We start from the raw sequence: 19,308 nt of genomic DNA, 5'->3' as shown, positions 1-19,308 counted from the left end.
CCAGTAGGCTACATCTTGCCCTGCAGCAGCAGCAGCAGTACCTTTTTTTGCCCAGTTGCAGGAAGTGCTTAGAGGGCAATGGGCCTGGGCGTGTTGAAGCACAGCTGGAGGTGTCTGACAGCTGTTGAGCTTCATTCCCCTGTACAGCTCTGGTGTTTGTATGGGGCCCCAGTGAAATAAAAAGGTAGGCTGCATGTAATCTTAGTGTAGCTGGGCTCTCTGGACTGGTGTGTGATCTACTTCTGAGATTTTTCTCTCCAGTGTATCCCTTTGCAATAAAAATCTAAGCGATTTTATGGCAAGTAAAACTAAAGCAACTATAAAAGTACAATTTCAGTTTGAATGTCAAGTTTTCTCTCTGAACTGAAGGTTAAAAAGCCAACCCAGGAAGCATATCAGAATGAACTGAACATTGAAAGCGTAGAGAGATCCTTCATTCTTTCAGCAAGGTAAGTCTTACAAATGAAAAATTATTTAAAACCCACATGGTTTCAAACAGGCCACATAAGCTTTTTATAGCTTATTTTGCACTTACGTAATAAAAAGTTACCCTTGGCTAGAGTAATTACAGAATAGAGGGAGTGACAGATGGATTTCTGGAAATAAGGTAGGCTTTGTTCTAATTTACTTTTGTTCACGTTCAAAATCGGATTTTGAAAATTTAAGTTTATTTTTAAATGGGGTGGCAGAAAGGAAGCCTGGTCACGTGTAGTAAGTTTCACAGACACCATAGGAATTTGCAGTCTCTAATACAGGTCACCCTGACTTGTAAGGAAGACTGCCCATTGTGAAGTGATGGATAGAAGCACAAAAGCTATAGTAAATGTGGCTGGAATTTGAGCAATTTGGGCTTAAGGCTGCAGCTGGTAGGAATTCTGCTGTCCTCAAGACACTTAACTGCTAATCAGAGTAAATAAAACTCTTGCTTTGTTCCTCCTTTTCAGCTTAGCTACACATTCAGAAACTTTAAGTAAATTGAAATATTATCCTCTCACTGCCTTTCCTTGAGAGGAACATGAATTAAAATTGTTTCAATTCAATTAATTTTAGGCTTTGCTTTTCAGTATTTTTTTGTTCTTCCAAAGTTACTGATATAGCCTGTCAGTGCATTAACAGGACAGGATATAAAGTATGACAATACATGTTGATATTATTATTGGTAACTGATATGAATTGGAAGAAATCATCCTGGTCTTCTAGCTAAAATAACAGTGTAATTGAAACAAGAAATGGATCTCAGTGAATCTGAAATTATGGAAATGGCAGCAATTACTGGAATGGTGCTTGTCTTCACCAGAAAACCCAGTTCTCCATGCGGCACCAAAGGGATACATGGCCGCTAAACCAGCGCAGCTCTGGTCTGCCTTCACCGAGATGCCTTTAGCAAAGACCTGGTTTTGTGGATTGTTGCTTTTACTGTGTTTGAGTTGGAGTTTTATATGTTCTGACATTTGTGACAGTGCTGATGCCAATGAAGAAAGACGTGTTTTCTCTTTTGTTTAGCAAAGCTGAGCAAGGCCAGACTGCTGCTTTTTGTGTGACGTTGTAAATACCAACATGAGGATGTCTGCACAAAGATAGCAGTATCTCTAGCTGAGGGGTAGACCAGAGTTAACCCTGTCAAAGTAGCCAAAGGAAGTAGCTCAATTGTCTGAGCAGTAGTTATTTATAACAACAGACTTGAAAGGCATATTTTTGTATTTTTTCAAGAAATTTAGATGTTTCTTATGGTTCTGTTGCACATTGGGAAAAAAAGATGCATTTCACAGTTCAGGGTATGATTCTGCTCCAGAATAATATGAGCAGGTCCGTGCTGCTTAGGTGTCTTGGTGACTGGGTGTCACAAGACATTTCTAGGATTGCAGTAGGCAATGTGGATTTATCTCTGCTTGACTTGAAACAGCATTTCACTTTTAATTCAGTTGTTTTAAAAAACTGTAAAAAATCATTGGAACTTGTGAAAAGATTATAATCTTGAAATACAACCTACCTATTTTCCACAAACCAGCGTAGACTTGTCTTTTTGAGGAACTCATTAAGTGGTAAATTAAAAGCAACTCCTGTGAAATACATGCTGGTCCATAGGGGAAGACCCCTATATATAACATTCTCATCAAATTGGGCAGAGTTTGTGACATGCTTTTGTTTTGACCTTGAAATTACTGAAATTACCTTCATATTACTGACTAAAGCGGCTCTGATTTGATCTTTATTTTTTAGTGTTGTTGATCTTGCATCTTTGGAGCATGTTCAGCTCTGTTATTTTTATACTTGCTGGAAGCTATGTGTGTGCAAGAGCCCTAAGTTACACAACAGTGACGGAGAGAGGTTGTGTTCGCTTGGGATGAAGGAGTGCTGGGGACCCCAGGTGTAAATGAGGATTTTCAAATTGTTATCTGTCTATAAGCGAGGCCTGGGTCTGTTGTGGTGTAGGAGGGAAACAAGTGAAAAACTACCAGCAATAGGTGCTTGCATGTATTTTTTCCCAATTAATTTTATTGTTCCTATTGATAAGTATCCTGGATGTGAGGAGAATCAGTATCTTGTCAATACAGACTGCATCTTCCTTTTGATGATACCTCATTCTAACAGCTTTTTGGCTCTTAGGTGGTAAAAATCTCGATTACAAAACTGTTCAAATTAATCTTACAGATGTTGGAGACAAATTTCACCTCTGTGTTTTTTCAAATAATAAGCCTTATATGGAGTGTACACTAAGAAAGAGATTCTGAAATGATCCTGGGGGCAGAGATGGGGAGGGGAGTAATTAAGCTGGTGAAAAACACATATGTATAGTAATAGTATGTTATGCTATTAATGCTAGTAATACACATGTAAGCCAGTTAATAACTGACATATAGATTAATGTTTAGGCAAGAGTCTTTGTCACTTCGGGTTTAGTTTTACTGACTGTATTATATTCTGCTTTATTTAGTCTGGGTTGAGGTTTCAGTTTTCCTGGGGTATCTGTAGGAATGTGTATTGGTTTACAGGGTACAATGCAGTATTGTACTAGAAATCTCTTAATTGGAGAAACAAGTTAGCGCATCTGCGTGATACAGCGCTGTGCAGAAGTCAAGCTTTGGTCCTGCAAACAATAGTTGTGCCAGCCTGATGTGGTCTGAGGCCAGCTGGCCCCGTCCCCCTCAATAAAGGTAGCAAAGAGCTACCCCAGGCACACATAGCTGCATTGCCTCACCTAACATAAGGGTAGCTCATGCGAGACTAGCTCAGCTGGGAGAGGTGCCCTAAGGCTCTGATCCTGGAAACAACAGGGGCACACTTCCGTGAGCCCTCCTGGGACCACCGAGCCGCTTACTCCGTTGGGCAGCTGCGACGTGTGGCCCTCGCACACGTTTACCGGCAATAACAATTGCTGGGGCTGTCTGCAATCTATTTAAAAGTTTTATGCTGTTTTGTTAAATAGAATCTTAAATTAAAAAAAAAAAAAAAAAAAATTTAAAATAAACCCGAAGAAAACCTTGCCATTTTAGTAAAGAAAACAGCTTTTGGAAGGATGCAACAAATACTGGACCTGCAGTGAGGGAGGTGGTAGGGCTGTGCAGCTGGGGCGGGGGCTGGCAGCAACAGCAGAAGAAACACTGTCTATTTTGCGGCAGCAAACCATTACATCAGTTCAGTTGCTGATGACACCGCCTTTCCTCTTAAGTTCTGAAGGATTGTAAACAACCCTAAAAGCCAGCACTAGCAAACCTACCAAGTGTGAGCTCCCTAGTGAAATATTGGGGTGTAACCCATGTAGCTCATTGGGCAAGCAGCCGCATATGTAGCAATCCCCATGTGATTGGGGATGCTTAATCTCCCAAAACTGAGCCAACTTATTAAATTATTTAATACAGTTTTAGGAACCTAATTAAATGTAACCAGATTTTGAAAAAGCCGAAGGAGTTGATTAGAGCTAGTTATCAATGTTATGTAGCTAATGCAGACCAGGATGGTTCTTACCGGATGAGGAAGCAAAGGTAAATAAACTGAACGAAACGTTCACTCAGTGTGAGATATTGGGACAGACAATAATACATTGCTTTGCCCTTGCTTGTATCTTACTTCCTCTCCTTTTGTTCTGATTTTGTTGCTGTGTGCGCTAGATCCTTTTTTTCCCTCGTGCCTCACAGGCTTCCCCTGTGTTTACCTTACCAGATCTGTCCTCTCTGATTCTGTATAGTACTCAGTTCCATCCAGTTCAAAACCCCAGCTCAAAGGATTTTCCTTAAAGGTTCAAAGATGATCAAAGCTTCCCAATTCACCTACAAAAGCCATTAAATAATAATCGGTGTTGCACACCTAATGTGTGTAAATCATTGCTTTCCTCATCCCTAACTTTCCTTTTTCATCATGCTCAGTTCCTTGGTTTAAACTAATTAATTTATTTGATACTATTTAAGAAGTGAGGAATTAAAAAAAAATGTTGGTAGTAGGTTTAAATTAGTTTAAATTTAGTTTAAATTTTAGAAGCCCTTTTAAAGCTGGCATGGCATCTTAAACAAGCGGTCTAGCTGTTCCTCTGCCAAAAAACTGCTTCTTCCTTCCTCAGAGCACCCTCCATGGTGCTGGCACAAGTAGTTGTTCAGCTGTGTGATGAACCCAGTCGGTAAATTGATCCAGAGGAAGGGCAGGTCGATGGCTTGCTGTAATAAGGATTTATTTCCCAGTCCAGCCCACTGCACTTACAGCCCACTGTGAAGCCGTGTGTGTTCTGGCACAAGGGAGAAAATGAGACTTAGTGGCTGAGAGGGAGTATATTGGGCTGTCCTTTGCAGCAGCAGCAGCACGGATTTATATTATGTGAAAGCAGTTGTCAGCCCATGGCCTCAGAAGTGCTTTGGCACTGCGTGTAACCCAGTATAGCTGCAGGCTCCTGCTGTGCCATGCACTCCTTGTTCTCCCTACTCCTTGTGCCATGCCACGTCAGCCTAAGGCTTTCCTTGCACTTGATTAGTGATCCACCAGCTGTGGGATAAAGACATACAGTAAGCTTATCTGTTTATCTCTTTGGGTCAGCTAATCCAATGGAAAAATTTGGCAAAAAAGGATTCTTTCAAAGCAGCATGACCTGGTAGGAACAGTCAGTCAGAAGCACGAGGCTGGGGAAGAGACAGCATGTTTTTTCTGACAGAAGCTCGGGGTTTCACAGCAAACAAACTGCACCCTGAGGCAGAAGGAAGTGGGGGGAAAAAGGGCTTGCTGAAATTTCAGAGACCCTCTCAAGAGGGAGGGCCCATGCCTTTGTTCTGGGAACACCATTTACACCAGGGTTACTCAAGCTATTCAAGGGTCCAGGGAGAAGGGGGAAGCATTGACATACAAGCCTTGAAACAATCACAGGGTATTTTGGAAGGAGGAAAGGGAGGGAGGGAATCCACATCATAACAACAAACACAGAAATCTTCTTTAGTGTTAATCAACACAAATAACTGACACCATGTGGACACTTAAAAAAAATGGCAGTTTAAGTAGGAACTGGAGATGGTCTATAAAACTGAAATTGCAAGAGAGTTAAGTCAATGTGTAATAAAGCTAATAGAATTCTAATCAACACTTGCTTGTTAGTCTTAAATGTTAATAACAATAATAAACTGATTTTTTTTTTCCTCCAACAGTTCTGCTACAGAAAGAGATGAGTGGTTAGAAGCTATCTCAAAGTCAATTGAAGAATATACAAAAAAGAAAATCACATTTAATCCTAGCAAAAGTCTTGAAGAGGTATATCACACCATTATTATTGGTTTGTTCCCTTTTTGAATATAAAACTTGTTTGCAGGTGTTTAGAGAAATGAGAGGCATTCCATGATGAATAATAAAACAGGATGGTAAATGATAAGTGAAGAAATGATAGAACAGAATGATATTTCACAATGTTATCTACTTCATAAATTTAAAATTATTTTCTTCCAAAAAACCCAAATCAGCTTTCTTGGTTCTCCTGGTACTCTTGTGAACAGAAAAATTAAATGAAAATATTTTAAACTATAGCAGCTATTCATATAAATAGGCTGGTAAAGCTTGAAAGTCACACAGCTTTTTTGAACTAATTAAATGCAGCTCTGTCTTGAGGCTTGCATTATAACGGTCACTGATGAAATAGTAGATAACATTTAAGACTATGACAATTTATCAGAGGCTTTCCAACATAATTAACCTATAATCACTGATAAATATTAATCTTATTTCTCATCACTGAAGGTAATGGTATTCTGCCTATGTTCTCTCAGGCAGATCCAGAGAAACAGGAAGAAGATAGTCCGCTGGGATCAAAGGCTCCAATTTGGATCCCTGATACTAGAGCCACTATGTGTATGATCTGTACAAGTGAATTCACGTTGACATGGAGAAGGCATCACTGCAGGGCATGTGGAAAGGTTAGGCAATTTTGTGATTACCTTTTCAGTTAGTCATCAGGTTCCTTGTGTGACAAATACAGATGGAGCCTGATTGCGCCCAAACAACTCTTTTAAGAGAACACTGTACTATGACACAATTGTATGGATTAAAAACAACGTGTTGGGTTGTTTGGGGATTTTGGGTTTGTTTTTTTTTTTTTTTTTGAATAGGGTGTTATGACAGACCAGTGTTCAACCTTTTAACCTGTTACGTGTTTCTTACTTTGCATTTTGGAGTACTATTTACGGTTGTCCTCTGCTTCTGCAATTACGTAGTACAAATGAAGAATGTTAGCTGAAATTAGAAAAATGCCTTCCTCACTAATTTTTGTAAGATAAATAATGATTTTGTTTTTAAGTTAGTACCAGACTTATTTTGTATTTAACACTTATGAAAGGTATATCTAATAAACCTTTATTTTTCTTGTTTTAATCAAGTAAGCATACAGAATTCAATGCAGTTGAGACATCTGTGTTGTGGAGAAATTGTCAAGAGAGCAATGACTATTTTTAGTTATTTCTTTAAAAGCTTATGATCTAAACAGTTCAGTAACACAGTAGGCTTATTCTACTTTTCATGGATTGTTAACATTGTCTTATTGACTTGTGTAATTCAGTGATTTTTTTTTCTGTTTAAATTTTTCTCATTTAGAGGAGGAAAGAGCAGCGTGTTGAACATAAGGACATAAAGAAAAGCCAAGATCTTAAACCATTTTCAGTGTAAAATAGTGCCTATTTCAGGTTCTGTTATCGGATTAACAGTATTGAAGTGAATGTCTTTGACCATTTAGTGATTTACAGGTGCACATCATGTACAATAATGCTTTTATGCGTTTCCAGATTGTCTGTCAAGCTTGTTCATCAAATAAACATGGTTTAGACTATATGAAAAACCAGCCAGCAAGAGTATGTGATCATTGCTTCAGGGAGCTACAGAAACAAGGTAAAGAAAATCTGCACAAACTGTCTTATTTTTGTGGCCCTTATTACCACGGTATGTCTGTGCTTCCTCTTTACTGCTGGGTTCAAGTGCCTAATGCTGCTAGTGCCTGAAAAGCAATAGGCACAGAATCATTTAGGTAGGAAAGGACCTTTAAGATCACCCAGTCCAACTGTTCACTTAGCGCTGCCAAGTCCACCACTAAGCCATGTCCCTAAGCACCACATCCACACATCTTTTAAATACCTCCAGGGATGGGGACTCCACCACTTCCCTGGACAGCCTGTTCCAATGCTTGACAACCCTTTCAGTGAAGAAATTTTTCCTAATATCCAATCTAAAGGCATCTGAGGTTATAAGACCCCCAAAAAGTTTCTGTGGAGTAAGTTAGGAATTGAATTTGCAGTACATTAGCTCTTCCTTCCAGAAACATGCATGCATTTGCCCTATGATAATGACATGTAGCTTATGCCGCTTTCTTTTTGAGATAACTAGTGTTACATTGCTTTTTATTAATAACAGGGTACAAGTGTACATTAAAGTCCTTGCATCTTATCATGACCTCCCAGTGTCCTTCATGTGTACTTTTACTCTCTGTAACTTGTATGCCTGTGTCGTGGTTTAGCCCCAGCCAGCAACTAAGCACCAGGCAGCCGCTCGCTCACTCCCCCTACCCCGATGGGATGGGGGAGAGAATTGGAGGAGTAAGAGTGAGAAACACTCCTGGGTACAGATAAGAACAGTTTAATAATTGAAAGAAAGTAAAATAGTAATGATAATAGTAACAATATAATAATGATAATAACAATATACAAAGCAAGTGATGCACAATGCAATTGCTCACCACCCGCCAACCAATACCCAGACAGTTCCCGAGCAGCGATCGCTGCCCCCCGGCCAACCCCCCCCAGTTTATATACTGAGCATGACGTCATATGGTATGGAATAGCCCTTTGGTCAGTTTGGATCAACTATTCTGGCTGTGCCCCCTCCCAGTTTCTTGTGTACCTGGCAGAGCATGGGAAGCTGAAAAGTCCTTGACTAGCATAAGCAGTACTTAGCAACAACTAAAACATCAGCATTTTATCAACATTCTTCTCCTATTAAATCCAAAACACAGCACTGTGCCTGCTACTAGGAAGAAAATTAACTCTATCCCAGCCGAAACCAGGACAGCCTGTAAACTTCATTTTTGCCAGCTAAGCTGCTGAGATTGCTGGGGTTCTGGGGCTCTGTGAAGACATAGGTCTTCATCTTACTGAAGCTGAATTTCTTCAGCCTCAAGCCTTGGCTCATCTGGAATTCGAGAATTTGGCATATCTGCGCCTTAGTTTTGAGGGCAAACTCTTAACAGTTGCCTGCCGCCCACTGGGAACATGTATTTCAATGTAAAACACCATCGCTAGAGCTATTTTCATTGAAACACTTTCAGAGTACGTGGTACTCCTGATGCATGGCGGTAATAACATTTGCTTAGGGAGGAGATCCAGGGTCAGTTTCCTTCTCATCCTGAGGGAACTCAAATCTGTCTCTTTGAAGAAGCTTCGTATCACTATGCAGAAATGAATGTAGAATCAACGGGGAAACCTCCCAGTGAGGTGGGAATCCAGTCCCATCTCAGAAGACTTGCTCTGAATTCTGTCCAAAGAGTCTAGTATAAAATACACAAATGAACCATAAGCAGGGACTGAAACAGTTTGCTGCCCTTCACTCTGGCAGGGGCTCCAGTTCGACACAAGCTCTCTTAGGGTATCAGGAAATCTGTGATGCCTCAGTGAAATAATCAAGCTATGGCTTCCAGCATGCTCGGAGTGGCATTTGTCATGGGGATGTGGAAAGCAGCGCTGACAACCCTTGAAGTGGCGGTGGGAGCCTGCAGTGATGGGGAAGGTGGATTGCCTGGATCACCTGCAGGTCTCTGCACTCAGCCCTAGGGGCTGCTGTGCTGCAGGCAATGGCAGGTGCTTTTAGCTGGGAAAAGAGCTGCGGAGCAGGTGCGGTACAGCTGGCAATCCAATTACTCTCCTGCTCTGCTCATTATCTCAGAGCCTCACCATGTTCAGTGACAACTCTGGAAGGGGAGTTAATGAAGCTTAGGGCAGCCCTACGCCTTCCAGGCTGGGGTGGAAAATAGTGGTGGGTGTTGCTAGAAAATGGGGGTTTAAAGGAGTGAGGTGTTGCAGAAATCTTCCAAGAGAGATGAAGGAACTGCCTGCGGCAGTGGAGAAAGACAGCACGTGCTCTGGAGATGGGAATCTTCAGAAGTGTGTGTGTGAGCTCTACAGCATACATGCTGAAAAAAGCTGAGAAGATAACAGATGTATAGAATTGAAGGACAGAGTTGGGGAACAGAGGTAAAGCACAGACTGAACTGCAGAGGACAGCTCTAAAAATTTGGTGTGGATTTTAAGATTTAATTTTCACCTTGCTAATGGGCAAAGGTAGTTCAACATCAAGAAAACAGACTTTGAAAACAAACATGACCAATCCATTTAGTTTTAAATTTCTTGTGGTTTTTTTAGTCTGATTGTGATTTGGGGAATTCTAACTCATGGTGTTGATGATAATACTGAAAAGTTAATTCAACACTGAATTTAATGTGATTGGGTGTTACTATTGAAACACTGTAATCAGAATAAAACTGTCAGCTGTTTTTAAGAAAAAAAGTCCAAGACTCATTGCCTGTGTTTAGTCATGTGTGACATGAAAGCAATATATTCATCCTATGCATTTTAGATAACCAGTGCACTCCTAAGAGCGGATCCCCAGTCAACCATAAATCTCCATCAAGTGCCTTGTCTACAGTATTACATAGTATTCCCTCTGGAAGAAAGCAGAAAAAAATCCCTGCAGCCCTCAAAGAAGTAAGTGCTTTATTGGTCAAAAGCAATGCCTTGTTGGTATTACATCATCCATATTACCAATGAAAAAAATAATTCTGTATTTTAGCCATCTTCTCTAGAATCAAAAGTCAAAATTCTCCTGTAACAGTGGTTTGGGCCTTAGTTTTATATAGGCGGGGACCTGAATGATGAAGCAGTATATAAACTGCATAAACTCCTGTGAGACTGTGATTCAGAGAGAGTCAGAATTGTAATTTCTTTCTTGCTTCCCTGTGTTTCAAGGAATTGTGATTTACCTCTGTACCAACAGTCAATGAGAAGACTCCTACACCAGCTCAGCTCTTGGCTTATGATTAGGAAAGGTAGAGCTAAACTCTGCCTACCTACACTGGAGGTCTTGGGAATGGGAGGAAGTAATTTTTCTTCTTACATAGGAATGTGTGTTCTCCAGCTGTACGTGGTCCTCAGAGTCTCAGCCCTCTCTTGTCCTGTTGCATCCAGTTTAAGTTCCAACCCTTAGTGACTGCAGAAACCTCTCTTCCAGACCAGATAGATGGTGGCAGACAAAATTGTTTTTCTTTCAGCCATCTGAGTTAATTAGCAACATAAACTTGAGATCAGGTAAGAATCAAGAGTCTTTGACAGGACAGGGCTCTGGAGATCCATTTTTAAAAAAAACTGTACTGCAAAAACCTGGACAGATGCATATATTCTCTTGGGGTTGGTTTGTTGTTGTTTTGGGTTTTTTTTTTTCCCCTCTTCAGGTTTCAGCAAATACGGAAGACTCTACAATGAGTGGCTACCTACACAGATCTAAGGGCAGTAAGAAACCATGGAAACACCTATGGTTTGTTATAAAAAATAAGGTGCTATACACGTATGCTGCTAGTGAGGTAAGAGACTACGTATTAGAAATCAAATATCCAATGATAATACTGTCTTTGTAACAAAGTTGTTTATTTTTATAATCTAAAAACAAGCTATAAAATTAGATTACCTTAACAGTAATTGATCTGACTGCCATGTAGTATTTTTGAAAAGGCCCAGGAAGCTTGGTACCATAATATGCTGAAACCAGGACATACAGCTACACTGTTTCTGATTCCAGACCTAGCTTTGAGTACCTCTGCACTGCACACCATTGCACAGTTGTAGGCATGTTCTGAGTCAGTTAAATACATGGGTGTCTCTTTTGATGCATCACACTGGACTAGTGGCAAAGCCAACATTCTAAAAGCGTCTTGAAGTGTCTTGTTTTGCAGTTCCATAAGGTGTTTTGAACACTTAGAAAATGAACAAACTACATCTCTTTACTTGTCCCCAAACTGTCATCTTCAGCCTGGAGTTATTATTTAGTATACAGTGCTGCAGTAGGAGAAAGAAAAAAAAAAAAAAGAAATGCATCTTATCTAATGGCATTTGCTTTTTTTATTTAGAATGTGTAGTCCTATTGCAGTGTGGAATAATGTCTAACCAATACATATAAGCTCTGCACATCCTAGCATGTGCTGAGGATGTAGTTTTATTGCATCTTATAATGCTTTGGAACATGTATGGATGTATTGTAGCACTTGGAAGATCCTGGTTTTCACTTCTTTGTATCATATGTTATAGTTTGCTAATAGCTTTCAAGAGCAAAATATCCAAAGCATCTGTTTAAAGGTATTGCTATCCCTCACTTTCTTTCAAAATGTAAGGCCCAACCTATCCTGACCATGTAGAGAATTACTCTTCTTCACCCCCATGCCACCCCTACTCTAGTTATTTCCTGGTCTGTGCTCAGATTTGTTCCTGGGTTGTTCCTGCTGTAGTGCCAACTTTTATTTTAGAACTTCTGAATTATGTCCAGAACCTGTGATGTTATTTCTACCACAGCATTGGCAATAGTAAAAAACCATAAGTAGTTCTGAAAATATCTTAAATAATTACGTACAAAACAACTCCTTTTGCAAAGATTTGAAATATATTTTAGAGCATTGTGTCTCTTCTGGCAGTTGCAAAGGAGACTTTGGCAACTGTAAAGAAAGGCGTATTAGTCTGTGACAGTCACCTTAAATTTTCTTTTGCTTGGCTTCCTCTGAGATACCAGCCTTCCAGAGTAGCTTCAGTTTGCAGCTTGCAATCACAAAATTAACTCTTTCCTACTTTGCTACTTTCCTTAAACTAAGGAAGATCTGTCCGTAGTTTTCATCTTGATGAGCCATTGCGGGAGACATTGTTTAGAGAGTCTCAAGGGAAGGTCCAGTGTGGCCTTAGCCAGGAAACCCCACTTAAGCTACTTGTATTAGTTCCCAGTGATACAAAGACCACTTATTAGTGGTACAGAGACCTAAGATGATAAAACAGATTGCTAAGCCTTACTTGACTGTTTTCCGATGTCAAGAAACGCTGCTTTCACAGGATACTCTTGTTTCAATGTAGAGGCAATTACCAAAGTCTTCACCTGATGCGTCAGTACAGTTTATGTACATTCTTTGTTTATTTTTTCTGTCCAGAAGCATTGCAGGACCCTGCCTAGTTACAAAACACTCTTTTGGAATTGGGTGCAGGATGAAAATACTTTTTTTTTTTTTTTCCTTTTTTTCTTCCAAAAATGCTGTGCATTGCATTTATTAATCAAAAGACATGAGCGTAAAAAAAAGGAATTGAGATGAATGAGGAAGGGAAAAGGTTGCCTTTTTAGCCAGGTTTTGAAATTAAATGAAGAGAAGGTAAAAAGGTACAGTTTCTCTTGCTACTCTTTCCTAGCCAACCACTTGTGAACACTCAGCAACTTTTTTTCCCTATCCTGTTAATTTTCAGCAACAGAAAGCAAAATAAGTTTAGCCATCAAAAACATTTGGAGTGTGACTCCAGTGCTTGAGAACATAGATTACATCCATAGCTCCTCCTTTTAGTATACTCAGTGCAGCTAATTGCATCCCATATCACTTTTAAGACATGAAAACTCACTGCTAAGGTTGCTGGAGAGAGCAGTGGGCTAGATGGCCCTTTGGTCTGCTGCCAGGTGGTAGTTGATCTTTTGCTATAAGTGGTCCTTACCAGGCAGAATGATGAGACTATACAGTCAAAGACAAGGTAGATGTTACCAGGGAAATAAAAAGAGGAACAGCAATGTTGAAGTCTATGAGGTTTTGTCATTTCCTGTCCCCTGATTCGTGCGTGGAGACTATAAAAAGCGGCATTTTGTGCACGACTATTTGTAACAACTTGTTTGTGGTGTAATCTGTTGCAACGGTATGGTGCATGAGTAAAGTCTAAATGCATTCCTTAGTATGTCTTACAAGCTCTAATTTTGTCTTGTTTGCTTTTTTCCCTGTAAAATAGGATGTGGCAGCGTTAGAGAGCCAGCCTTTACTTGGATTCACAGTCAGTGAAGTAAAAGATGAAAACTCAGAGTCTAGAGTGTTCCATTTACTGCACAAAAACACTTTATTTTACATATTTAAAGCAGATGATCCCCATTCAGCTCAAAAGTAAGAAACTATTTGAATTCATTTCTGTTATTTCTTTCTAGAAAATGTTTCAGAAGTCATGAATGTTAATAGTCACAGATTAAGCATATGTACAAAAGATGCATATTATGTAATATGTAAATAAAACTTTTAAATTACTTAAGCACAAGGTCCTGGTTTTGTTAGGACTTCTGAAATGCTTTAAATGAAGAAGCAGACTGTCCTCTGCAAAAGAATGAATGTAGGAGAACGGAAAAGTCTAAGACAAAATAAGAAATCTTTTTTTTTTTTCTAGCCCATTCCTCTATCCATGGTTTGCTCAAGTGAAAATTGAATGTTACCTTTGCAGAAATCCAGAAAATGTGTTTTAAGAATTAACTGATGTGTCCTTTTTTTTATTTCCAGCTGTAAATTTTAGTTATTTTTAATTAATATATGACAGTGAAAGATAAAGCAAACCCTAAAAAGTAAAGGGACAGAAGTTTGAACTGTGTGTGCAGAAGTGCACAAGCCCCTAGGCACACTTAATGTGTTCAGACCAAAAACTTGAATTCAAAGAACACTCACACAAGCTGTTTGATGTCAAGTCCTGCTGATGTGTCTGAGTTGGAGTCATATTTACCTATTTATGTATTGTGTGTGTTTTATAGAAAGTAACCTAGAACCTTGGTCATTAATCAGTAGAAAACATATGCTACATGAATCATGGAGTAAACTAGAAATGAGCATGGAAGCAATACACTTAAGTTATCTTGCCTGTATGCCTAGCTTATCTGACTGGTTTCACTGCAGTTTTCCCAAATGGATTTTACATTAATAAAATAGATTTAATGCATTAACTAGTCCATTATTAATACTTAAGCATTCAAATGGCTGCAGGTATAGTTTTGTGGAAGTACAGATATTCTGAAAAACAAAGTACCCAGGGCTACTGAAAATTTTGAACAGCTGAGAACATGCTTAATGACATTTCTCTACACACAAAATCTGGAAGTCTTTATTTGGTTTTTGGGGGTATTTTTCTTGCAGATGCACACAAATGTTTCCTTGTTATTTAAGATAGTATTCTCTTGTTTCCACTGTGTCCTCATTTGTACTATATAAAACAAAACAAAACAAAAAATCCAAGGCATTCAACAGCTTTGTTTTCCTATGCAGACAATGGCTTTTGTCATCAGTGGGAAAACTTGAAATTGGACACACTCTATTTTACTGAGGCTAGGAATAACATTAAGTACCTTAAATGGCAAGCTTTCTCCAAGAATTTAATATCCTTGGGAGATTTATGCTGAACCTCCAGAATAAATGCTGCTTTGATAGCATTAAAAGAAAAAACAAAGAACATGCTGTTGGCCTGTTTGCATCAGTGGACACTATTTTTCTTCCTGTTAGGGCCAAAGAAATAGCTGACATATTTGTGTAAGTGCAGTAATAAATTTTAACAGATGTTTACTTTTTGTTGAGCTTTTAAATTTGTTAGTCCAGTACTATGTTCAATGCTTAAACTGTTTATGAGTTTGTTTTATTTGTATTCCATTTTAGTTATTTTTAATGAATAGATGGCAGTGGAAAATACAGTGAGCCCTAAAAAGAAGAAGTTTGAGTTGTGTGTGCAGACAGGCATGAGCACTTACACGTGCTGTATACATTCATGCCAAAAGCTTAAATTCAAAGAACATGCACACAATTACAAAGTTAAACAGTCAGGGCTAGAAAGAGCCGACATCTGTGACTAACATTTAGATACTCCATGAATACTAAGACAGGGTTGAATTTCCATGATAAAGATAATTTTACAATCTTTGTCTCATTCAGTTCTTGCAAGATTTTCACTCAGGAAAAAAAAAAATCATCAGTATGTGGGCCCCTTAACTTTACATGCAGACCGTTCAGCCCTCACTCAGAAGACAAAATTATTCCATTTTTTACCGTATTTGTCAGTGTAGCATCGGAGTGCTTCAGAAACATAAATTTTTGCAACCTTGAGAAGGTTGAGGATGTTTATCACCCTCATAATCAAGTAGGAACAGAAACCACAGCTGTAGGTAAAAGTATCTGAATATTGACTTGCAATTTCCAGTTTAGGACACCTTGGATCAGCTCTTTGGGACTCCCCCCCTCCGCCCCTTACATATACTTGTATTTCCACGGATATAACGTACAGGGTATCTTGTTAGTATGTAGTTCGTAAGTGGCACATATTGTGTGTATGAATACAGGGGAAGTTCTGTCATCATGCAAAGGCAGCATTCCTCCACCCCAGCCCACGTGCCCTGTGGCTTCCCCCCTCAGCCCCATTAGTCCTTCACTAATACCCGTGTACCAGCTGCAGTAGCGGAGGGCGTGGGTTATGCAGGTGGCTACCTCAGTTGTAGTAGTGTCCTGTTTCATCCCAGATCACGTTTGCAGTGAAATAAGAGAAAGCAGCATTGGGTTTTTTTAAAAGGTATGCAATCATGTTATTAAACTTGGCAGAACCTTGGCATATCTTGCTTTTTGAGTATTTGCTTCCCCAGCTTCGCTTGTTCTTTATGCATGTAACTTCAGTATGGAAGAGGTACAGCAAGAAGTTTCTATCGTCTGGCCTTGTACTGATACCTAATAGTCTCTAGCAAGCGTTGTGTGTTTGGACTCATCGGACAGATTTCTGACATTTGCACTAACAAACTGGTGATGGAAGTACGATGTTACTTGTGTGAATCTGTAGCTAGTCACAGCAGTGTGATTTATACTTTTACCAGCAACTTCCTAACAGTGTTTAATTTTCTAATAGGTGGATAGAAGCTTTTCAAGAAGGCACCATATTATAGCAGTGTCAGCATCGTGTCTGCAAGTTTAAAGGAAAATGTCCAAGGATGGTGGTAAAACAGAGTACAGCAGCTGTTCAAAGAAACAGAATCCTGCCGTCTCAACCTACACAAAACTGTATATTTGTCAGGATTAGGAGTTGTTGCATTTTTAGTATAAGGTAGTATTTTTTTTAAAGAATTGTGTGTATTTCTGTGTTGATACAAACTGTGTTATTTATTAAATTCCAATGTTTACTTTAATGGTCAGAATTATTTGTGAGATCTGCAATGAGGTCCAAAGTGCCCATGTCTTCAGAATGGCAGGTGGTTGGTCAACATATTCGTAAAGTTTGTGCTTTTTTAAAAAACAAAACAAAACACAAAACAAATCTGTTGCAATTGTACAGTTCCTCATGATTTGTGTATAGGTCTTGAGCTGCTGATGCTCTCTCTGCAATTTAGCAAGAACAGATCAGAATAGGAATTTCAAAGGTTTTGGATCTTTGTTGGCTATGTGAACTCCTTTGTGAGAAGTTGTATAATATTGCTGCTCCTTTCCTTGAATGGCAGTTGAAATCTTGCATACCAGTACATTAAAACAGTACAACGGATTCTGTGTCACGGAAGCAATTGCAAAGTACAGTTCAGTTATTAAAAAAGAGAAAGGGGAAAAATATTTTAAAACAGACTTTGCAATTACAGAGATAAGGCACTAGAGCTTTTACAGTACTACAAATGCCAAAGAGACTAAATGAGTTATCTTCAAAACAACTGCAGGATATATTTTCTTTTATGTTTCCAGTAGTAATTTAAAGCGGAGTAAAAAAATACTTTTTTTTGATATACAGGGAAAAGACGAAATATTTTATTTGTTTCAAAACTTTGTGTCAAATGAGTTCTGTACGCAGTATGAAACACTGTATAAACTATTGTTCAAAGAACGTTAAATATATGCACCCCCTTCTCCCAAAATTTTTAGCTATTGTCAATTTAAATATTGTGTTTAAACTGGAATTGCCATACCAAGAAAACCCAGCTTTTTTAGTGCAGATGGCATTGAAATGTATACCATTCTTTGAAATACCTTTTGTTTACACTATGATTTGTTCTGTTTGACACTTTAAAACACAATTAAGTTTTAGGTGTTTGGTTGGTTTTTTTTTTTTTTTCCTTTAAGAAAATTATCAGTATACCTCATTAGGAAATACTTACTGATGACTCTGGTGCATTTATTCTATTTAACTTTTGAAAAATTTTTAACTCTACAATGGCATAAATGGAACTAGAACTATGAAAAACACATGGAAAGAAGCCGTTTTTATGTCAAATGCGATGCGTATGTATCCAGTTAATTTTACTGTATGAAACACTTCTCAGTAGTCCTCTGAATAAAGCTAGTTGTGGTAACAGAATTAAGAGCAATTCACTTTTAATTAATAGTTTGAACCCATGTTAATAGCTATTCTATGGCCTGACAAAGGAAAGAGAATAGATGATAGTATAGTTAGTAGTCATCACAGAAAGGCCAAGAATGAAAACGCGAACCAAAATTCTCTTATTCCCTCAAATACCTCAAGATTGGGTCTAAAATACTAACATAGCTCTGAAGAAGCTTGATTTTCCAGAGCTTCTGTTAAGTTAGTAGTGGGCTTGGAAGCCTAATGCTTGATACTAAGTATACAAGTAATTTCATTGACTTGCAGCATTTCGGTAGAGTACCTTTCTGAATCAGGGACGTAAGGCTGTAGATCTGCCTTCCCCCATTCAACGCTAGCGATTTGACCAGATAGTGTTTGAATTCCGTGCGAGTCTGATCAAAGCCTTTATTCTCTTATATTTTAATACAAAAGTGATAAATTAATATTTTTTTCTTGTTATATATAAAGGGCTTTTACTTAGTTTTCAAAAACAGCTGCTGACTGAAGCCATGTAAGCTATTAGCATGTCTCTTCAGGGTGATTTCTGACATGGTTTTTACTGTATCCAAACCAAAACTGATACCAATGTAACGTAGATGTGATGTGGCTCTTCCAGTTGATACCGTCAAAGGGAAAAGCTGCTTAATGTTTTTATAGGGACTGCACACCAACTAAGATAGAAAGCCATGAACCAGCAAATTAATCAGAAATTTGGCTAGGAGCCAGCTAATTTCCATTTATGGTTTGACATCGATCTCCCTGCTGCAAAACAGAGCAATAAGTCAAATACATACTGAATATGGTGCCCAAGTTCTGCCTCGTATGGCGTCAAACTACCTCTCAAGGATTTGGTGCAGTGAGAAAATAGTTTAAAGTATTCTGTAAAAGTCAGAGGACTTCTTCCAGAAGCAGTTAATCAATCAAAAAATCTTTCTGTGACAGAAATAGATTGGAACGGAGCCTTAAAAACAGCAGTACACATATTGCAGTCTAATTCTGTGTGAAATAAATTGTCTCTGTCCATGTTTGAATATTTCTTTTCCTCTTTCTCCAGCACTAGTGCTTCATGTCGTATGAAGAACCCACAACATAGGCATTTTCATAACATTTTGAGATGGTTGCTTTTCAGACTTACCCTATTTTTCCAGCTTGCCTCCCATTTTGATTCATTACCATTAGAAGTGTTCACTTCTTTATTTGACTAAACACTAAAACAAGAGCAGAAGTTTTTAAACACCTGGCTACCTCTTCTTATAAGAATCTATAGTTAATTTAAGGTTTGTTAGTTGAGTATGAGACAGACATTAGCATTATTAGCTCTAGCATCTTTATTCTTGGACAAATGAAAGGTTCTAGGATCCTGAATTCTCTTTAACTGAAAACTATTTTTTGTGCCCAAAGGACTTAAAACAAATGGATAGCTGAGCAGCTATGGAAAACATTTTACTCAATATTTTGTGTG

At 38.7% G+C, this 19,308-nt stretch overlaps 1 protein-coding gene across 1 annotated transcript in view; it reads left to right on the top strand.

The window, feature by feature from the left end:
- FGD6 (FYVE, RhoGEF and PH domain containing 6) overlaps nucleotides 1-16,601 on the top strand; it is a 72,308-nt gene extending 55,707 nt beyond the window's left edge. The window contains exons 14-21 of the mRNA XM_075717277.1: nucleotides 370-449; nucleotides 5,622-5,724; nucleotides 6,234-6,380; nucleotides 7,242-7,344; nucleotides 10,078-10,205; nucleotides 10,949-11,077; nucleotides 13,512-13,660; nucleotides 16,413-16,601. Of these exons, the coding sequence (XP_075573392.1) occupies nucleotides 370-449; nucleotides 5,622-5,724; nucleotides 6,234-6,380; nucleotides 7,242-7,344; nucleotides 10,078-10,205; nucleotides 10,949-11,077; nucleotides 13,512-13,660; nucleotides 16,413-16,449 (876 nt within the window). The 3' untranslated portion in view covers nucleotides 16,450-16,601. The remainder of the gene's footprint in view (nucleotides 1-369; nucleotides 450-5,621; nucleotides 5,725-6,233; nucleotides 6,381-7,241; nucleotides 7,345-10,077; nucleotides 10,206-10,948; nucleotides 11,078-13,511; nucleotides 13,661-16,412) is intronic.
- The last annotated feature ends 2,707 nt before the right edge of the window (nucleotides 16,602-19,308 follow it).

Source organism: Pelecanus crispus, chromosome 1 (assembly GCF_030463565.1).
Source record: "Pelecanus crispus isolate bPelCri1 chromosome 1, bPelCri1.pri, whole genome shotgun sequence".
NCBI classification, from domain to species: domain Eukaryota; kingdom Metazoa; phylum Chordata; class Aves; order Pelecaniformes; family Pelecanidae; genus Pelecanus; species Pelecanus crispus.
The sequence above is the reverse complement of the archived record's forward strand: the minus strand, read 5'-3'. Positions and strand labels throughout refer to the sequence as shown.